This window comes from Megascapheus bottae, chromosome 4 (assembly GCF_031878675.1).
Source record: "Megascapheus bottae isolate mThoBot1 chromosome 4, mThoBot2.hap1, whole genome shotgun sequence".
NCBI classification, from domain to species: domain Eukaryota; kingdom Metazoa; phylum Chordata; class Mammalia; order Rodentia; family Geomyidae; genus Megascapheus; species Megascapheus bottae.
In genome coordinates, this window is record NC_143512.1 from 6,047,986 (window position 1) to 6,070,801 (window position 22,816).

At 37.0% G+C, this 22,816-nt stretch overlaps 2 protein-coding genes across 2 annotated transcripts; both read right to left on the bottom strand.

The window, feature by feature from the left end:
• Positions 1 to 359: 359 nt before the first annotated feature.
• Positions 360 to 10,486, bottom strand: Marcol (MARCO like). Its single transcript, XM_090332185.1, has 5 exons — positions 10,438 to 10,486; positions 4,710 to 4,960; positions 4,041 to 4,364; positions 1,879 to 2,000; positions 360 to 405 (listed from the first exon to the last, which is right to left on the bottom strand). The coding sequence occupies exons 1-5, from the start codon at positions 10,484 to 10,486 to the stop codon at positions 360 to 362; spliced, it is 792 nt and encodes a 263-aa protein (XP_090188311.1).
• A 6,232-nt stretch (positions 10,487 to 16,718) lies between these two features.
• On the bottom strand, positions 16,719 to 22,404 carry LOC150063915 (serine protease inhibitor Kazal-type 12-like). The gene is made up of 5 exons (XM_090332187.1): positions 22,386 to 22,404; positions 22,221 to 22,301; positions 20,193 to 20,218; positions 17,206 to 17,333; positions 16,719 to 16,764 (listed from the first exon to the last, which is right to left on the bottom strand). The coding sequence occupies exons 1-5, from the start codon at positions 22,402 to 22,404 to the stop codon at positions 16,719 to 16,721; spliced, it is 300 nt and encodes a 99-aa protein (XP_090188313.1).
• Positions 22,405 to 22,816: the final 412 nt, after the last annotated feature.

Sequence of the window (22,816 nt, forward strand, 5' to 3'; positions counted from 1 at the left end):
TCAATATTCCCAAAATAGGAGATTTTATATTTTATAGACAACCTTGACAGTTTTAATCTATTAGCAGTTATAAATTGTGGGCCTTGAAACTTTAGCACTGAGAAAGACCAGAATTCATAAGGTCTGGGTACCAGGAAAGGAGATATCTTAAACAACTATAAGAAAATATAGACAAAAATATCAGAAATCAGATATTGCTCTGCAACTACTTTTATTTTTGTCAGATAAACAGGAAAATATAGAGAAGTCATTGAATCTGTAAGATTTTGGTGAATTTGCTGTTGAACTCCCTGTTTTCATTATGAAAACAGAATTGCAGGAAGGTTTAAGGTTCCAGGAATTTTGGCTCACATCAATGCCTAGCATTTCCCCTCATGCTTCAAGTTCAGTTTTCCTTTGCTCAACCTGAAGGACATAAGAGAGAAATCAAAGGCTAGCTGTTTTGGGACCACCACCCAGAGATAAATGTGACGACTGAACATTGTCTAAGAGAAAGCAAAACTAGACATTAGCTCTCTTGGTTCTTGTTGGGTACTTGGAAAATCTCTTCTATTTTCTTCAATCTTTGCTCAAATCTTTATCCACATAGGAGAGAATTGTTGTCTATTGTTCTTTCTACTTCCAACTGAATAAGGATCCTTAACCTTCATACTTATTTCTAGAATTGGATTTATGAAGTAATTACTAAATTCTTTCCTGCCCATTTCATATAAAAACTCTAAAAGCTTAAAACCTTAAGTATCTAACTCTTTAATATTTCACCTATTTGAAACATCTTTAAATAATTTTAGTTTTTTGTAGATGCTACATAATTTTTAAAGGGTTAGATTGTTTACCAAATCATGCTGTTAACATTAGGACAGAATTTAGCAGCCCACAATGAGTAAACCAGGGCTCATAGTCATTTTTTTTTTGTCCTGTGATATAATTTGTTTCTTCCCCACTGCAAAAATTAAAACTGAGAAAAGTAGTGAATTTTTATGCTTTGTTCATTGTTCTAATTCTTTTTTTTTCTTTTTTGTTAGTTGTGGGACTTGAACTGTAGGCCTGGGCGCTGACCCTGAATGCTTCAGCTCAAGGCTATCACTCTCCCCATGGGCATAGGTGTCCCTGAGCTCTTCAGCTCAAGGCCAGTGCCCTACCCCTAGAGCCACAGTGCCACTTCTCATTTTCTAGTGGTTTAATTGGAGATAGGAGTCTCAAGAACTTTAGTGCCTGGGCTGGCTTTGAACCATGAACCATGATCCTTAGATCTCAGCCTCCTGTGTAGCTAGGATTACAAGTGGGCGCCACCATATCCAGTTTTCTAATTCTTTTTGTTTGTTTGTTTTTCTTTTTTTCACTATTCTAATTCTTTTTTTTTTTTTTTGGCCAGTCTTGGGCTTGAGCCCAGGGCCTGAGCACTGCCCTTGGATTTTCTCAAGGCTAGAGGTCTACCACTTGAGCCTCAGCACCACTTCTGTTTTTTTTTTTTTTTTATTCTGTATATGTGGTACCAGCGAATCGAATCCAGGTCTTTGTGCATGCTAGGCAAGCACTCTATCACTAGGCCAAACTCCCGGCCCTCACTATTCTAATTCTTAAGGCACTGTCTGGTATGTGGTAGATGTTCAATAAATATTTAGTAAATGAATAACTCAGATATAAATTTAATATATGAATATATCCTTACTTTAACATATGAATAAATTCCTCTCCCAAGGAAGTAGCTGAATTTACAACTCAAGAATTAGATATGCTTTTATGGAAGCCAAGTCACAAAATAACAGAAAATTATACAAACCCACACAATGTAATCTTTCTTTCCTATGGATCAACTAGTTCTTGCTATAAATGAAAACAAAGTTCTCAAAAAAAAAAGAAATAAAGCTCTCTTACCTCTTCGCTTCCTTGAAAAGACAATGATTTCCATAGGTTTTGCCATTAGTACCACAAACTGGTTTGTAGATAGATTCACACATTGTATTCATGGGTGGGTTTTGGCTAAGGATACTTTTAGTCTATGGCAATATGGAAGATGAGGCAAAGACAAAGGGATCAGTTTAATTCAAACACTATTATGAAAAATATTAGATTTTCATTTATTACTAAGGAATAATATACATTATAAAATAATCTCCCAGATCTCTGGTATTTAGCCTAAGTATCCAAAGCCCCTTGCTCTTATGATGTTAGACACATGGCTTTTAGGATCTTTGAAGAGGTGTCTTCCCTTATACAGATAAGCAATAGTCAGGAGAAAGTCATACAGAAAAAGCTCAAGCATATATGGTCAAAATTTATTGACACCCTCACTCTTTTACCAGTGAAGGAAGTTTTAGCAGGAAGAAAAGATCATCTATGGAATGCCAGACACCCATGAGGATGAAGGAAAACAGGACAATAGTGACAATGATGACATAATGTACATAAGAGTATTTTTATTACTGAAACATATTTCAATATCTTCCATGATGTAAACTTTTAATTTTTTTCATGATAATTTCTTTTTTGTCTATGAAGTTTATAGTGATATTTTTCCCATTTAAAAGTCGGCATAAATTTATGAAAGTTACATGGTATCTCCAGAACCCACTGATGATGGCATAAATCTCTTTGGGAAAGTAAATTTTCATGTTACCCAAGAGACAATCACCAAAAAGAAGAAATAATTTTCTTTTGAGAGAGCGATGAGGACTGACAAGTCATCAAATTAAAAAAAGAAGTTTTTCCTTTAACATGATGACATGGAGGAAGTGTTCTAGAAAACTGTTTTAGGTTAAAGTATAAAATGGAATATTCAACCATTGTCAAAAGAAACTAGGAGTTTGCTTGACACAATGGGATCTGAGTCGGGCACTGGTGGCTCAAATATGCAATCCTAGCTATTCAGGAGTTTGAAATCTTATGAATCGTGCTTTGAGCTGGCTCAAGGAAGAAAAGTTTTTGAGACTCAATCCTCAACTAACCAGTAAAATGCTGACATATGCCTTAAGTGGTAGAGCCTTTATTGAAAAAGTCAAACAAGAACGCAGGCTTCTGAGTTCAAGCACCAGTGCTGGCACAAATACAAAACATAAAAACAGGGACTGAAAGTGTAATAAAATTCAGAACAGACCCAAGGGTCAGCTGGATTCTTCTCTGTTTGGAAAGATTATTCCAAATGAAGAATCAAATTTAACATACAAATGAGAAACTCTAATATGAACACCAGTTATCATAAGCAGGTGATATGTGTCTAATAAGAAATGATTTGCTCTTCTAGGTGTTCATAGTCTAATCAAATAAATATACAATCAATTATAAGAAATCAAATTCTGAGGTCTAGTGGCAGAGTGTTTGCCTAGCATGCTTGAAGACCCATGCTTCAATTTCTTGGTACCACATACCCAGAAAAAGCCAGAAGTGGTACTGTGGTTCAAGTGACAGAGTTCTATCCTTGAGAAAGCCCAAGGACTATGCTCAGGCCCTGAGTTCAAGCCCCAGGACTGGCAAAAAGAAAAAGAAAAGGAAACAAATTCTATGGTGGAGAATCTTTAGTATCAGGATTATACTAGTGGAAAAAAGACCAAGGTTTGTATGAAATAGATGTCATGTAAAAAAAACAATCTTAAATGCTATGATTAAGAGCTTAAGTCTTATAGGTAACTGAAACCACTAAAGAATTTTGAAATTATTAAAACAATGGATCAGAATCTTAAATTTCAAAATACCAAAACATTGATATGTAGATTATGGATTGAACGGGATTGGGCATGGAAGTTTAGCCTGATAGGGACAAGGGAATGGTTAATGAAATCCAAGTTTATTCAGTGAAGGCAGAATTGTTTGAATGGAAAACAGTGAAGCAGAGAAAGGAAGGATGGGATAAAGGTGAAGGACACTCAACCATCATCAGGACTGTGGGAAGCCAATCAGTTTCATGTTCCTCTCACCTGATTTGATCAGTCTCATGGCAAATAGCCATTGATACAGTATGGTTTCGTTGACCATTTCTAGTCTTTGAAAATAAGAATGACTGCAGCAAATGGGCTTAAGAAATAAAAGCTACTAACACTAACCTGAGTATCCATTACATTGCTGTTCAAAGGGTTAGCTACATGTTTAATTTCTTCTTGCTTGTAAAGAGATCTCGATTTTCTTTGTTGACCAAAAGACCTTGGCTTCCTCTGCTGGCTAGAAGAACCAGGCTTTCCCTGCTGGCTAGAAGACCCAGGCTTTCCCTGCTGGCTAGAGGACCCAGGCTTTCCCTGCTGGCTAGAGGACCCAGGGTTTTCCTGCTGGCTAGAAGACCCAGGCTTTCCCTGCTGGCTAGAAGACCCAGGCTTTCCCTGCTGGCTAGAAGACCCAGGCTTTCCCTGCTGGCTAGAGGACCCAGGCTTTCCCTGCTGGCTAGAGGACCCAGGCTTTCCCTGCTGGCTAGAGGACCCAGGCTTTCCCTGCTGGCTAGAGGACCCAGGCTTTCCCTGCTGGCTAGAGGACCCAGGGTTTCCCTGCTGGCTAGAAGACCCCGGCTTTCCCTGTTGGCTAGAAGACCCAGGCTTTCCCTGCTGGCTAGAAGACTCAGGATTTTCTTGTTGGCTGGATGAGCCTGGCTTTCCCTGTTGGCTAGAAGACCCTGCCATCCCTTGCTGGCTAGTAGATCCTGCTATCCCTGGCTGGCTAGAAGACCCTGTCATTCTTTGCTGGTTTGAAGACCCTGGCTTCCCTTGTAAATCCCGAGATACTGCAGGCTGGTTCAAACCACCTGGCTTCCCTTGCTGATTAGAATTCCCTGGTATCACTGGCTGGTTAGGGTATATTGGGTTTCCTTGCAGAGTCGCCAGCGCTGGTAATCCTAGCGTGTCTCCACTTCCTTGTCTATTAGATCCTTTTAGGCCTCCAGGATAACTAGATTCATAATTTCTTTTTAGAATAAGTGCAGGTTCTTCATTATCATCTACTTGGAAACCACTTGGCTTTGAAATCTGGGTTGAAGACACTGGAACGACATTATAAACACAAAAATAAAATGAATCATGAATTCATTTCCAATTTCCAAATCTAATGTGGATTTGGCCCTTGCCAGTGTTCCAAACATAAAGACTGGAGATATAAGTTGTTCTTCTGCTATTTCTTCATTATCTCCATTTGGTCTTTCTGTAGCCATGTTCCTTCCTTTCCCTAATACAGACAAAGGCCTCCCTTTTCTTTCATGATATTCTTTCTTCCTCAACCACATTTATTCAAATAATTCCCAATGAAGACACTGGCATCATGCACTCTCTTTGAAGACTGTATGTTTCTTTTTAATTTATTTTTGTAAAACTTAAAGAGAATGCTTGGTATCATGTGATCATGTCTGTGATTCATTTGATTGTGTCTATGATCATGTGATTATGTCTATGATTCATGTACTCCAGCTGTTACTCCAATTTATTTTTACTACACACATCACTCAACGTGTGGGTATGTGTGTGTAATTTCTTTTCAGATTTTATTCCAAATTAAGAATAATCCAGAAAATAATGATAATGGTTTTAGAGCTGTAAGTAACAAGGTTTGCCTTTGGACCTTGTGCCTCTAATTCTCTCTTAGTACAACTGTTGTTTTCTTTGCCTCCTCTTCATTTTATTTGATGTACAATCATGTTTCTTCTCTTTTCCTTTTCTTTTTTTTTTCCCTAGTAGTTGGGTGCTTGAACTCAAGGCCACTTACTCTTGATTGACATATTTGCTCAGCACTCCACTTCCAGTTTTGGGTGGTTTTTGGGAAATAAGAATCTCATTGGGACCGGAGTTTGGCCTAATTGTAGAGTGCTTGCATAGCATGCACGGAAACCCAAGTTTGAGTCCTCAGTACCAAATATATAGAAAAAAAAAAGCCAGCAGTGGTGCTGTGGCTCAAGTGGTAGAGATCTAGCCTTGAGAAAGCCCAAGAACTGGGCTCAGGCCCTGCGTTCAAGTTCCAGGACTGGCAAAAAAATGTAAAAAGAATCATACGAACTTTTCTATTAGATCTGGTTCTGAACCCTGATCTCAGATGTAATCTTCTTGCATAGCTAGGATAAAGGCATGAGCCACTGACAGATGGCTTCTCTCACTATCTTTATTTTTTAATTTTTTTTTTTTGCCAGTCCTGGGGTTTGGACTCAAGGCCTGAGCATTGTCCTTTGGCTTTACCACCTAAGCTACAGCACCAGGTCCCGCTGTTTCTGTGTATGTGGTTCCAAGGAATCGAATCCAGGTCTTCATGCATGCTAGACAAACACTCTATCTCTAGGACAAACACCTGCTCCCCTCTCACCATCTATTTTTTAATATAATTTTTATTGTAATTAATAGAAAGGATTACATTATATTCACCAGATAGAAGGTACATTACTTCACAAACATTGATACCCTTTCTAATGTTTTGGTCCCCGTTTCCCTTCCCTCATCCCCACCCCTCATCTTGTTTTTCCCCTCCCCTATCCTTTTTCAAATAACCAGTTAAACATATATACAATATATCAGATAACAAGGTAAATTGCTGTAACAATATGAGATAACCAAGGGACAGCAAAAGAGATGAGAGATAACATAGTACATTAAGGACAACAATCACTCATTATATGGCTTTTGTTTCTATAACCTGGAGGTCCTTACATTTAGTGTCATCCTATATGGCCTCTACTGTGCCATATCTGAATAAAATCTTAGAGATTTTATTCAGGCTTACTATGTGTGTGTGTGTGTGTGTGTGTGTGTGTGTGTGTGTGTGTGTGTGTGGAGAGCTCCTTTATATTTTTCACTTTATACAACTTTGAATCATTTTAATGTTAATGTTAAGATCTCATTTGAACTTTTATTTTTCTTTGCATCCCATTACTTATGAAACTTTGTACCTTCAAGTCAATTTAAATAAAATGAAACAAACCATTGAATACTGAGCATGCTATGTGGGTGGTTAACGCCATTGTCAGAGTTAGGAGGTAGCAATATGCTTAGCAAACTTTTTCTTTCTTTTTCCTTTTTTGGGGGGGGGCAGTTGTGGGGCTTGGACTTGGCCTGGGCGTTGTCCCTGACCTCTTCAGTTCAAGGTTATCACTCTACCACTTTGAGGCACAGCACCATTTCCAGTTTTCTAGTGGTTAATTGGAGATAAGAATCTAATTTTTGTGCCCAGGCTGGCTTTGAACGACAATCTTCAGATTTCAGTCTCCTGAGTAACTAGTATTACAGGGTGAGCCACTGGCCCCTGGCTTAGCAAACACTTAAATAGTCTGTGAGTATTATCCAGTTATTCATCTTAATAAACAATAACGTATATTTAAAGAGTACATTGTTATGCTAGAACTATAAGAGCTAGAATGAATATGCATAAGTAAAATATGTATTTATAATGTAAGTATAAATATGCAATATAATATAAAATGTATATTATATAGAAATATAAATGCTGTGTTTATAAAAGTATAAATGTAAGTATAGGCATAATTGTAAAATCTTTCCCTCGTGATGCTGGGAAGTTTTGTAGTGACTATAAACAGGCAAATAGTAATGTATGTAGTAGAGATTAGTTGTACAATGTGAGATGTGAACTACACTGTTGATCCTTAATCAAGGAGTTGACAAACTATTTTTCTCAGATATGGTGATAGACAAAAGTATACAGGATGCAGGCAGAAAGATAAACAAGGATTATTTCAGTAAATATGCCATTATTTGTACAAGTTCTTTGACTTCCAAAAATTAGTCATGAAGTCACTATCATAAATTAAAAATGAAATAATTAGACATGAGAAGAGATGGAACAATAGGTTGCTGAATTTTTTTTATTTTTGTTTCCTGATTGATGACACAGAAAACACAACCAATTCCTAAAGATGTCTCTTCCTTCCCTTTCTCCCTGCTTTACCCAGAGTATTTCCTCCCAGAACACAGTGCCATTTACTAAATGTGTTAAATTTTCCAATTATTCCAGATATAGCCTATGTATTACAAGCATGTAAGAATATCTTTCCCATACAACCAGCATATTCTGGGTTTTCTTCCTTGAAATGGAGCAATTCTTATAAACCATCTGCATTACTTTATCTTAATGGATGCATAATACCCAGTTTTTATGGATTTAGGATCATTTATTCACTCAGTATTCCAACAATATGCAGTTTGTGTCCTTCGGCAATTTAATAACAATCATTTAGTAAAAATCTAATGCCTCATTATGAAAGGGTCCCTAGGATATGGAAACAAGAGCTTTATCTTGAGTGATTGTTGTTCTTAATGTACTATGTTATTTCTCTTCTCCTCTATTGCCCTTTGGTTAATCTCATACTGTTACTGTATCTGACTTTGTTACCTGGTATATTGTATATATGTTTATTTTGTTATTTGAAATAGGAAAGGGAAGGGGGGAAATCAAGATGATTGGGAGGGGGTGGAAGAGGGGAATGGGGGCAAAACCATGAGAAGGGGTATTAATATGTGAGAAGTAATGCACTTACTATCTGGCAAATGTAACTGTAATCCATTTATACATTACACAAAATACTAGGAAAAATAAATTATAATAATTATCCCAATTAATAAAATATTAAAATTTTCATCATCTAAAAATTATAAAGTAAAAACTATAAGTATAATACAAAAGTTTTCCAATAGGTTATGATTTGAATATTTTAAGTTACAATTTGGCAAATAATGATCCTCAGCTTTGATTTTATTTTTGTTTAGTATAACTCATATATATATAAATATATACATATTACAATCTAAAATGTCCTTGGCATTGCTTTCATTGAACCTATCTTCTTCACCTCTCAAATCCCTACAACTTCTACATCTGGTTTCCACACTTTATTCTAACACCTGCGAAATGCATCCTATGCATTATCAAGATATTCAAACGGCAATGGATTCAGTGCCTGCCCTTGAATGCTACCTGGTCTAGAGAGGAACTCTAAATGTCCAGCTTTTTTCCCCACTCTAAATCCAGTTTATTCTTGTTCTTATCTTCTCACACCCACCTTGGAGCTCTCTGTTATTATTTAACTGTTAACATTTGTCCTTTTTCCACAGGGAATTTGCACGATTTCCACCTCTGGTCTATTTCCCATGTGACTGTGTTTCTCCACCTACTACCTGTGATCACTCCTGCAATCAGGGATATGAAACAAGTCTGTAGCTCCCCTAATTAGAAGAGATTCACTACCACTTCTTTATACGTATGAGATATTCAGGTATTGTACACACAATTTTTCACTGGGTGGTTGGTCAAATCAGAGGCCCTAATTTAGACACAACATGGAAGCTTGCTTTTGCTGCTGGGACTGAACTCAAGGTCTACTCATGTTAAGGACATACTGTACCACTGAGCCCCTGAAAACTTGTCATTTATTATCGTGATAAATTTGTTTCTGGAGTATAATTTAATTTTTTGAAATCAATTATGCTGAGTTATGGAATAGAGAAAACTAGTGTAAAAAATCTGAAAACCCCAACTAATGGTGTCAAGTGTGATCATCTACCTAATCCCTATAGAAAATGCAATTATTTCTATTTTTCTAAGCCAATAAGAAAAGAGATTCAGTTGGGTATCAGTGGCTCATGACTGTGATTCTAGCTACTCAGGAGGCTGAGACCTGATGATTGCATTTCAGTCAGATGGGCAGGAAATTACATGAGAATCTTATGTCTAATAAAGTACAAAAATAAAAGCTAAAACTGGAGCCGTGACTGAAGTGGTTGAGTGGTAGCCTTGTGCACAAAAGCTCAGGGATAGTGCTCAGAGCCTGATTCACGCCCTGGGATTGGCACAAAATGTACGCATTACCTTACTTTTGTAACTGTAATCCCCTGTCCATCAACTTTACAATTAAAAATTTAAATTAAAATTTAAAAAAAAGAAGGAGGAAGGGAGAAAGAGTAGGAGGAAGAAGAGGAGGGAGGAGGGAGAGGAGGAGAAGGGGGAGGAGGAGGAGGAGAAGGAGGAGGGAGGGGGAGAGGGAAGAAGAAGAAAGAAGAAGAAGAAGGAGGAGGAGGAGGAGAAGGAGGAGGAGAGAAAGAGGAAGAGAAAAAAGAAGAAGTCAATGATGACTTCAGTGCCTCTAAAGGACATGAATTTTAAAAGTCAAGTTTTAAACATGATGTAATTGGTCTTCACGATCTAGCACCACAGCACAAAAGTCTTCTCTCCTGGAACAGTAACCTGAATATGCTCATGCTCTCAGGATTTTAGACTGCAAGCATCTTTGCAGTCAAATGCCTTGCCTTTCTCTTCATTTGCATTTACTTCTCTTTGACAGCACCAAGCCCTACACTCTTGTTACATTCAGTCCCCATTCTATGTCTCTAAATCTGAATGTATTTTTCTGTCATGACTATCTCTGTCTGGTGGAGAGTTCTTATTTTCAACTCTTCGTGCTTCAACCACTCAACCTTTTTCATTCAATACTTCGAACAATGGAAGTAAAACCATCAACTGTGAGGGTCTTACCTGAGAACACGACCAGACACATGAAGGGTAGGAGAACGAGCAGTTCCATGCTTCCCCTAGATGGTTCTGACTTAACTGTCGGTGAATTTCAGCGTAACTCTTCGGTCCCTTCCTTCGAAATAAACTGAGTTCATCACTCCCGTGTTATATATTTGAAAATTTCTCCACCCTGATTGCTAAAGAGTGTCACTGTCTTCAAAAATTACAGAGTAACTTTTACTAACTGAAAGGTGTTGTTTCTGGAATGAATTGTCATTTTGAAAATTAGCTTCACGCCCAACTCCCATAAATACCCAATATTTAATATCCATTTATCAGATCCCTTTTCCCAGAACAAAAGGAAAAGGTGAAGTCTATCAAGAAAATTCATAAAATTTAGGGACTATTTTTTTATTTCAAGGGGATAGTTTATTTTCAGTAGCTATTGGTATTGATATGCCAAGTTTACATGTTTATATTAGAGGACCTCAAGGCATTTTCCCTCAAATGAGTTATATACCCCAAATTATATAGTAAAATCAAGTAAAATTGCACTGAGCATTGGTCATTAGTAGGTAATGAATGTGTTCAATGGAGAATGATGATAGGCCATGTGTTTTTATGAGGTAACAAGAGACAATAGAGCTCATGTTTGGAGAATAACATCGCAGTATTGACCTTTTCACCATGAATTACAGCAAAGAACTCATGTGAACATCATCTGGATATACTTACCCACTATCATGAAATACTGGAGCAAAGAGTATTCAAGGTTGGCCGCCCAATATTAGGAAATCTTGAAATATTTGGAATGTATCCAGAAGATGACTTGGATACTGAGGTCACATAACATAATGTAGGGTAATGGCAGTTGGAAATATGTTACTAAACATGGAGAGTTCTAGAAATATAATGTAATTTGCTTCACATTCACAAAGACATTGATATAAATAAGGAATATACTATTGGGTTTGTATCCAGCTAAATGACATATTAAGCTTAAGTAAATTTCAGCCTAGAGGAAAAGTTTTGTATTTTTAAAGAAACAATTAACATTGGGGTGAGAGGTGATGTAGATAATTCTTACAATTCCTGGCAATTCTAATTTCCACAGATTTATCATTCTAGATTGTGTTCAATTTTCTACTTAGTTCATGTAAGACAGGAATGATTTTAAAAATGGAAAAATGATTTATCTTAACCAAACTACTTTGAGCTATCAAAAGAAAAAAAGAAAGGTCTGGAAGTTTTCTATGAAAAGGCAACATTTTTTCCCTCAAACAATAGATCTCTAGACCAAATGAGATTCATACAAATGTCATTAGGAAATTGAAAGGCCATGATATAGAAAAATCAAGTATTTTCCAAAGATTTCATTTTGAAATTTCATTAGAGAAACTGAAAGTGCTAGACATTGAAAACCTCTATACAGACTGATGAGATTTCTCAAGTAGTATTGTACTCTACTAGACAGAAGGATCTACTGTATGAAATCTATTTTTATATTGAGGTTACTGGATAGAACTCACTGTAGTAAGTGTCTGTATAATGAATGAGACACCTGTACTTGCATTTGTCTCTTATAGATTCCCTGCTCTTATCTGTGTTGCCTATATATTTCCCTAATCCCTTGTCACTTCACACAGCATCTGTAATTATTGGACTGTTAGGTGCAGTTGAAGGTTAGGGAAAGCTGAATTCTTGAGGCTTGTACCTTAACACTTGAGCCACATGTCCAGCCCATTTGCTTTGAGCTTGTTTTTGCAGAGAGGAATTGGAATGAACTTCATCCATGCTGCTCTCCATCTGAGTACCTCTACCTTCTACTTCAAGGCCCACAACCCACAAAAAAAGTCTTTAACGGAAACATTTATCTTTAAATAACAGTATTTTTCTCATCTCTACAATTTCCATCCATTTTTATTTCATGTTTAGGAGTATGTCAAAATTTTTGATCGAGTCAAGTTCAGAAAATGTGTACCACATTCATATGCGATGTTTCGCGTGTGTTGGTGTGAGATACTAGCCCAAGGATTGCCTCGGCAGTCACGAGACTAAAGTGGAAATAGTAATAGCAATAATATAGTGGAAATAATTATAGAAGAGGAATCAAATTGCTCAAAAATAAAAATATTGTTGTGTGTGTGTGTGTGTGTGTGTGTGTGTGTGTGTGTGTGTCTTAGGGCTTGAATTCAGGGCCTGGGTGTTAGGCCTGAGCATTTTTGCTCAAGGCTAACATTCTACCACTTGTACCCTAGCTTTACTTCTGGCTTTTTAGTGGTTAATTAGAGAAAAGAGTTTCAGACTCTCTTGCCCAGGCTGGCTTCAAATCATGATCTTCCCATCTCAGCCTCCTGAGTAGCTAGCTTCTTATGTTACATTTTAGCCTTTCCTCTTTCTACCTTCATAAAGATATTACTCAATTTAAAAAATCAGACTTCACCACGTGTGCCAATGTTCTGGAAGGCAAAAAGGAAATCTGAAAGGTGGGGACCTCAGTTTCTGACTATGACTGTCATCCTTTTTCAAGAGAAAGCACAACTATATAGGATTCATTAGGTTATTCATTATAAAAACAATACAAGCAAGTGTGCAGTCAAACTGAACACTTAGTCATATTTTTGAAATCTATTTTTATTTCATAGGAGACACAATACCTCTTAAACATAGCTTCATGTTGCTCAAGTTTTCAGTGGGAAGCCTGCCAGTTGGTTAGCAAGTCTTATTAAATATTTTACAACATTAAAACCAAAGGCTACCTTCCATGTAACCCATACTTAATGCACAGCCCTTTGTCACTACTCATTAACTCACTGGTTTACAGTTTTGAAAAATGTTCCCACTATTTCCACACAAATGTAAGGAGGCAGATGATTGAGAAAGGTCTTTGAATCACATCGCTACTTTTGGTTTCCTGTATTTCATTCAACATACAATTTAAACAGAGATGCAAACTGAAATTCAAATGTATCCAATATTTGTGATGCATCCATTTGACATATACTCATTCTATTCATGTAGGGAACGTTAGAGTAGAAAAGTAAAAAAATAATACTATTTTATTCACATCAGCATGTAAGGAAATTAGAAATGCAACAGCCACCTCATTGATTTTAGTTGACACATGAAGTAAATAGAGAGCAACAAAATATACTGCCACATAATTATAGTAGTCCTGAAATAGGTTGGCTATCAGAGGCATTTATTGGCTTAGTTTCAAGATTTTCATCACATGGCAATCCTGGGTGTGTCTAGCTTTGTAAATTGTGGCAATAAAATTTAAGATGTAATAGCTTTCTCACCCCCCAAATGAATTCCCCATTAAAATCTAATGGTCAGCAGTGACCTTTGGTTTAACTTTGTCTTCATATTTATGAAGAAATATGTTGAATAATCTGATATGACAGCCATCATCATATCTATGATTATAACAAATCAATACTAGAATTTCTGTAACTTGTTTCTCAAGCTTTGTTTGCTATTACAGTTCACAGACTATTTGTAATTAGACTAATAGTGCTATTTTGAAGGAAAAGTGTGTTTTCTTAAGCATTGTTACAGCCGGGTGCTGGTGGCTTACACATGTAAACCTTAGCTAATCAGAAGGATTACTGAGGATCACAGTTTGAAGCCAGCATGGGCAGAAAAATCTCATGAGACTCTTATCTCCAATAAATCACTCAGAAAAAGCTGAAAGTAACACTACACTAGCCTTGAACCAAAGAAGCTCAGGTAGACCATCCAGGCTTCAGGATCAGCAAAGAAACAAAGAAAACAACCCCAAATAATAGACAAACAAGCAAAAAAAATCACAAAGATCAACACCAATTAATACTCGCCTCTCTCTGCATGTCAGTTTTTGTTCTACAAAAGTGTCTAGTCCCTTTCCTAAAAACTGAGCCAGTATAGTTTGTTTCCTCTATGAAGAAATTCTTCTCTATTGATGAAGTGTAATCTGCTTGTTTAAATTGTGATTTTTCAAACTCACAAGTATTTAATGAGAGGCTTATAACTCTGATGCCTTAAGGAAGAAGCATTCCTCCCTAGCCTGAGAAAGAGCTGATATGAAAGCATCAGGCAGACCTGACCACCGAATCAATAGTCTACCTAGAGGTCTCAAAAGAAATAAATTGTTGTGTGTTAAGGAATTTGGGCATGAAGGAAACCAGATTTTCTCATATAAATTTTTAGAAATTCTGATTTGTAAGTGAACTTTAATAATAAAAAAATAGCATCTAACAAAAAAGATAACAAATCCATAAATGTTGGGGCCAGGAGCAGAGCCCAGTGGCAGAGTGCTCGCCTATCATGAATGAAGCCCTGTGTTCAATTCCTTGGTACCACAGGCTCAAAAGCCAGAAGTGGTGCTGTGGCTCAAGTGGCAGAGCACTAGCCTTGAGCAAAAAATAACCAAGGACAGTGGCCAGGCCCTGAATTCAAGTTCCAGGACTGGCAAAAAGAAATCCATAAATGTTCAATTGCTAGCTAAGAGCCACAGCTAGCTTCTTGCTCATCTAGACACTGATTCCACAATATCTTGAATCATGTAATAGTGAAATGCTTTAAGTTGTGATTCTTTTCCATTCCACATACTCAATTGGAGACTTTGGAAACTCTCTTTTCAAATCTAGCAATTTTATAGTGTTTCTGGTTGTTTTCTCCTGCCTAAAATGTTACTACCCCTCTTGCCACACCCAGAAAACTTCTTGTATGTCAGAGGTTTTCTGTACCATCGATTATTCATTGAAATATTTAATTAGTTCCCTAAGTTGAGCATATCTATTTTATTTCATTTATGATTTCATTAGCAATTGCATATATTTAGAAATCTTGTTTTCTACCTAGTTTAAGATCTCTCTCTCAGTGTGTGTGTGTGTGTGTGTGTGTGTGTGTGTGTGTGTGTGTGAGTGTGTGTGATATTGGGCTTTAAATTCAGGGTTTGATGCTTATTAATTGGGTCCTTTACTGCTTGAACCATGCCTTTAGCCCTTTTGTGCTCTGGTAATTTTTGAGGTAAGTTTTTGTGTTTTGTCCAACACAGCCCGGACCTCAGTCCCCTATTTAAACTCCCTGTGAGAGGTAGGTTTACAGGAGTGTGCTTCCATGCCCATCTTTTTCTGGTGAAATGGGATCTTGTGGATATTTTTGATAGCTTGTAATCACAATCTTCCTGACTTCAGCCTCCCATGTAGATGGGCTTGACTGGTTTGTATAGCTGTGAATAGCTATAAGATTCTTTTTTTTTGCCAGTCCTGGGCTTGAGCTCAGGGCCTGAGCACTGTCCTTGGACTTTCTCAAGGCTAGAGCTCTACCACTTGAGCCTCAGCACCACTTCCGGCTTTTTTCTATGTATGTGGTACCGAGGAATCGAACCCGGGTCTTCATGCATGCTAGGCAAGCACTTTAACCACTAGGCCAAACTGTAATAATCTTGTTTGTGTTTGCTATATTGTTGGGATGGTATCTGGTGTACCATAAGAAGGGAATACTTATTTGTGAAATTAATAAATGTAATAATGTATTCACTGTGATTTTTCAAAGCTAAAGTGTCTCTGGACATACTGTAGTTAGTTGCTATACATTTCTTCCTCTTAATAGTGACAGAAATTTTGTGAGCTTCTCTATGCACATCTAGGCATTCACAGCATAATAATGGATCAGTGATTTAAGGTTTTTTACATCTTTCCATGTGCAGAAATTAGAATACTTTCCTTAGTACACTGATAAAGTCAGACACAAATACACTTGAGGCTTTATACACTCTAGATCCTCAGCTATCTACCTGATAACTGAGGACAATACTTAGTTTTACTTATTATTTATCTCAGGCCTCAGCATAAAGGTTGAAAAGTCTGAAACCAAACTCGGTGTGTATGTTAGAGAAAATTGCTTCACAAATATACCATATACTAAAGAGCTAATGCATGGCACATGACATAATTATTTCCTTGGGTCCAGCTTTATGATCCTTGAATTTAGACCTTCTGAAGAATTGCACAACAAATAGAGGAATCTTGGGTAGTGATGCAGTCCCTGTTTTCCAATTGTGCCATTTCATACTGAGTTGGGATATAGGATATTCTAACTTGATTAAACAAAAGTGCCTTCATTATTAGCTGAAAAAAATCCCATCAAGGTAGAAATTCTGCCAAGATGACTTTATTGAAACGTTGTATATGCGTGTGCATGTGTGTGCATGATAGCTGTGGGAAACCACATCAATGGCCAATTGGCACTGAGAAGTACTGCTTGTAAAATAAAATCAAGCCAAAGGCAGTTGTAGAATTGCAGTGTCGGAGGAATCAACATTTTCCTTCATGTTTGAAGCCAAGTTTTCCATTTTTCACCCTGGAAGGAAAGAAATGAGATACTGAGATGAAATGAAAAAGAAATAACATCATCTCAGATTAGTTGAAGAAGGAAAAGGCAATTAGATTTCCTGGGTCTTAGTTTGAGAATAATAATATGATCTAATTGTATATGACATTATATGTAAAATAATTATGTGTTCAAGCCATTCCTGGGGCTTGAACTCAGGGCCTGGGCACAGTCTCTGAGCATCTTTTGCTCAAGGGTAGCACTTACTGCTTGAGCTACAGTACCACTTCTGGCTTTTTCTGTGTATGTGGTGCTGAACAATCGAACCCAGGGCTTCACGCATGTTAGGCAAGCACTATAACACTAAGCCACATTCCCAGCCCAAGTAATAAATCTTAATATTTCCTCTGGCTCTCCCCCCACTGGCTGAAACCAAAGATGCTATAAACATGGTAGCCCCTACATGCTTACATGGCTGCTCTGCAGAATTCACAGGGGTTCTCATAAGTCTGGCCATCAGTTCCACACACTGCCTTGTGGATGTTGGCACATGGTTTTCCATCTGTAGGTGTTTTCTGCCTGTAGTTACTGCAAAAGGCCTGTCATTTAAATGAAGTCTTTTTATTTCATGGACAGTAACATTGATTTCATTTTCTTTCAAAAGAATGAGAAAAGTGTTAGTTTTAGGCACTTACAACTTCCTGTAAAAAAACACCTATTTTATGATAATGATTATTTCAAATTTACTTTTATTATACATTTAAAACAAAGGGAAGAGAAAAAAAGTCATGCAGTCTTAGTACCCAGCGTTTTAGCACTTTACTCCTCTTCCCTTTATTCATTGTATTTCTGTATATTGAATATTAAAAACAGAGCCAAGGGTGTACATATATTTCTTTTATTATATATCACCTAGCCCTTCTATGTAATGGCATACATTCTAAAAATGCATGTGTGCCATAATAATCCTTCATAAAGATGGGGCATGATTTCCTTCCTTAATAAATTAGTTCTGTGTTTCTTTATTGCCTGAACTAGGGTGATCACTTCCCATGGTCTTTGATACAAAATGTTTTTGCTTGTTTAGGTAGAGATTTAGTTTATTAAAAACGAACATATAAGACATAAAATTCTCATTTAAATTTTCTCTTTTTTCAAATGTCAATTTCTAAACATTTCTCTTTTGTTTATATTCCCTTTTGCTTTCTTTGTGACTTGAGTCAAAGCACCACTCCTGGCTTTCCTATGTATATGGTCCTGAGGAATTGTGGATGCTAAGCAAGCACTTTACTACTAAGCCAAACTCCTGGCCTCTAACTTTTTTTTTTACTGTGAAAAGAGGCTTTATTAATAATAGCAATAAAACTTAGTTACAGGTTTCATCTCCCTTATCTTAAATGTTAATATTTCAGATTTTGGATTTTTCTTGATGACTTTGGAATATTTTCTTTTTTCACATATTTTTATTGTAATTAATAGAAGGGTTACATTATATTCACCAGATTGAAGATGCATTACTTCACATACATTGATACCCTTTCTCATGTCCTGGTCCCCATTTTCCTCTCCCCACTCCCGCCCATCATCTTGTTTTCCTCCCTTTCCTATCGACTTCAAATAACCAAATACAGTATATATACAATATATCAGATAACAAGGTAAATTGCTATAACAATATGAGATAAACAAGGAAAAGCAAAAGAGATGAGAGATAACATAGTACAACATTAAGGACAACAATCACTCATTATATGGCTTTTGTTTCTATATTCTGGAGGTCCTTTCAGTAAGAGTCATTCTATATGGCCTTATGTATCTAGGTTTTGTTCTATTGTAAATCTCTGCTAGGAGAGCCCAGGAAACAGTTGTTTTATTAAAAGACTGTGGAGATAGGTATGCAAAATAACCAAATATAATCTTAGATTACATCCGTGTCAGAAAAATGATGTTTCTGAAACATTTTGTGAAAATTGAACCAAGATGCGAACAGATTGAAATACCAAAGGAAAGAATTGGAGGTGAAAGGTATCAGTGAGTTTTAAGTAAAACAATGATGTTCAAAAGTATATCATCAAACATAATTTTCAGTAGCAGTGTGGGAGGTATTTATTGGATCAATTTATCTTTTATAATGACTGTTATTGCATCTCTTGATGCGTTCCATATATGTGTTGTATATAAATAATGTGTAGTCTCTATGATTACTAATTACTCTTTTAAGTCTGTAAAGCCATTATCCCTAATTGCAAATCGAGTCAGGGGTTTCAACATCTACTCTTTTTCAACTTTTTAAAAATTTTATTATCTTGAAGTAGTTATATAAGGAGTTACCATTTATTTCTTTTTAACGTGTTCGTGTTTTGTTTATTTATTGTCGATTTGGGGTCTTAAACTCTGGGCCTGGGTGCTGGCCCTGAGCTCTTCAGCTCAAGGCTACCACCCTACATCTTGAGCCACAGCACCACGTCTGGTTTTCTGGTGGTTAATTGGAGATAAGAGTGTCACTGACTTTAGTACTGGGGCTGGCTTTGAACCAACATTCTCAGATCTCAACCTTCTGAGTAGCTAGGATTGCAGGTGTGAGCTATTGGTGCCCACTTTAGGAGTTGACATTTAACGGGGCAGTTTATGAATAAAATGAGTCTTGCTCAATGTCAGCCCTTTCATCTTTCTCTCCCATTCCACCCAACCTACCCCCTCTTTTTTTCAAAAAATTATAGGATGGACTTTGAATTCTTGACTGCATTCTCCTTCCCTCCTCTTTTTCACTTGGCTACCCCTAATCTCAAATCTGTTTCATGAAATGCAGAAATGTGGTTCTCAAATTTGTAGATGCATCAAAATATCAGGGAGATTCCTAAATTCAGATTCCTGGTCCTCCCTATTCTTTGAGGTTCCCTTCTAATTGAATACTCAGATGAGAGGAGCAGCAGTGTGTATTTTTCCATGCATTTGTCCTGACTTTTGTGCACATGGTCCCCAGATTGAGTGTGACAGCCTTCTGAGTGACCTCGGTTCATCCTAGCTTATAACCATTTTCTTGTTATAACCATCATAACTATCACTTCCTCAAGCTTATTTTGACGTGAGATGGAAATTCTATTTACCCCACACTTTTATTGACTCTGTGCTACTACTTAGACACTGAATGAATGGAAATGTGATATCTGGCAGGTAGGAGAGAGCAGGGATTGACATTCAAGTCATAATCCACCATGAGCCTATCTGAAGTAGCTGATAACGTGATCTGAAGTGCTTCATAGTACCCTCCTCCACTTTCTCTGCCAGGGAGCACCAAAGATTTTTCTGGGACAGCCACAGTGCTTCCCAGGCCTAATGTCTCCATTGCAATGAGCCTTGAGGCTATAAGAAACAACCAAGAGAAGAGGGCAGAGGGGAGAGGGGTGGGGGGAAGGGGAAGAGGGGAGAAAGGAGAGAGAAAGAGAAAGGACACTTACTCGAACACTTCCATGGCTCACAGCCTCTGCAATGAGAGAATAGGCACTGATGAATCCAAGCAGGTCAGAATATCAATATTTTCAGTTAAAATTAACCTAAAATCTTGTTTTGATTCTGTCTGCCTTTATGGATGAGAAACCAAGGCTCAGGAATGAGGACAGCATCTCTGAGACACATACTTGTTACCCGCATAACTGAGGAGTAGCATCACAAATAAACAGTTCAACTGTTCAAGAGTTCTCATCACATTTTCTGTTTGTGTGGTTTTTATGGATTAAAAATATCGAGCCAGGCATGGATGGCTCATGCCTGTAATCCTAGCTATGAAGAAGGCTGAGATCTGAGGATGGCAGTTCAAAGCCAGCCCAGGCAGAAAAAGTCCATAAGCATGCATAAAGGTGATGTACAGAGGGTTTACAGTTACATGAGTACATTTCCTTTTGAATGGTTGTCATCCAGATAGGCAATCACTTGATTCATTCTGTGTTAAAAAGATACATAGTTACTAGGAAGAGAATGAAGCTTACAAAACTCTAAGCCATTCATCAGTGAGATATTAATGTAACAATAAATTTACAAAATAATTTTGAAATCACTGAAAAGCAATATATAATTTACCCCCATTCTCACTAATACAATCTACCACCTATTAGAAGTGTTCTATATTGCAAGTACTGCATCAGTATTGCATTTATTAAGTTCCACCACTAACAACCTCATTTTTTAATGGAAGGAAGTTGAACCATAGGAAAAATGGTAGTCTCTGGATATTCACCTTAAATGACAGGAATAAAATCTAGATATCTTAGAATGCAAAGCCAATATACTGAAGCATGGCATTTATTATTATCATAAAGATGATGAACAGAGGATTTACCTAAGTCAGGTAATAAGTACATTTCTTTTTGGACAATGTCATCCCTTCCCTCAATCACTCCCTGTTTTTGCTCTGAAGCATGACCTTTCATGAAAGGAGCACTGATGCATGGAACTGCATACTGATGCAAGAAAAATTCATTTTATTCCTATGATGCAACAAGCCAGAGAAAGTTCATGACCTTTTTGATGTTAAAGAGATAATAGAAGCAAGGTTAGAAAGAAACTTTAAAATTAGTCACTTGGGATCTTTCTATTATATTATTTACTACATTATCTTGTGATTCCTTTCCCTCCCCCTTTTTTCTCTTTCTTTTATTCTTTCTTCCTCTTTCTCTTTCTCTCTTTCCTCACCAATTTACTTTGCTTATTTGAACATGTATGAAAATATCTGGCAGGCAAAGCTTACTAGATAAAAATTGGCTTTTTTTAAATAAATTTCATTTTATTGTCAGGGTGATGTATAAAGGAGTTACACTTACATTCTTAAAGTAGGAAATATATTACTTATTGAACATTATTACCCCTGCCCATGTTTTTCTCCCACTTTCCTTTCCCCCTACTCCTTCCCAAATTGTAAAGTTCATTTCCAATATATTGTCCTGTGAATATTGCTTTTACACAGGTAGATAAAAAATTCTTAAGATGATTTCTGATAATAATATCTTTATTCTTGTAGAATGAAGCTTTAATTTAGATAAAAGTTTCTGGTTTGGCCCTTTTTTTTTCTTCCATTGTGGGGAAAAATCATCCTGTAAATAAGGATATAAATTAGGTGGGTGCTGGGAATGGACTGGACAGCATTTTAGATTCATGGTGTGCATGAGATTATGCAGTTTTTGTTAACCAATTATTATTTTTAAGGAGTTGTGCAAAAGAATTTCCATTTAAGAAAGCCACTTATGAATACAATGTGTCCCATCACTGTCACTCCTTTCCGGACTCACCCCTACCCATCCCTTCCCTCACTCTTTTTAATTTTGTATATACTGATTGCACTATCCCCCTCTTCTCGTCATCATTCATCAACTCCTTTCCTCATGACCTCACCCCCCCCCTTCTAGTACCTGCTTCCCGGTGCTTATTTTGTCAAACTTTGACTTTGTCTTTCTAAGGAATCCCACTATTTAAGAATTCATTTTATAACTTACCTGCAAAGAGAAGCAGACAGGACATGCTGACCAAAAGCAGAAAAGCACCTGATGGCTTCATGTCAAGAAGGTCCACGAGGTCTGGAGGAAATGTGCTGCAAGGTTCCACACTGAGTGCTTTGCAGATGGTTATTTGTAAGTGGATCTATATGGTGATCTAAATACCTTTACGTTTGTCCGTCATCCAGTCTCTCCACCCTGATTATGCAATCGATTTCTCCAAAGAGCAAAGAACCAAAAGCTAAAGAAGTCTGTGTCAGACTTTGTCTAAATAGTTGGAAACAATGGCCAAAAATAATACTTAGTCATAATGAAATGTATTACCTGCAAATAACACATTCAAATTTCGCCTGCTCAGCACACAGTGATAATTGTAATCAAATCACTGCTTTCCTATTTTGGAATTTTCTGCACTGGGGCCTTGAGCCAAAAAAGCGTCCATATAATAATAGCCTGAAGGAGGTCCTGAACAATTTACACTTTGTATTCATAAGCTTTGGTGTTACAATCACCAGGAAATGTTTTCAAAAAGCTGATGTGAGGAATTATGAGGTCAAAGGTGAGTAAGAGCATGTTCTAAAGGGAAGTGAAAGACT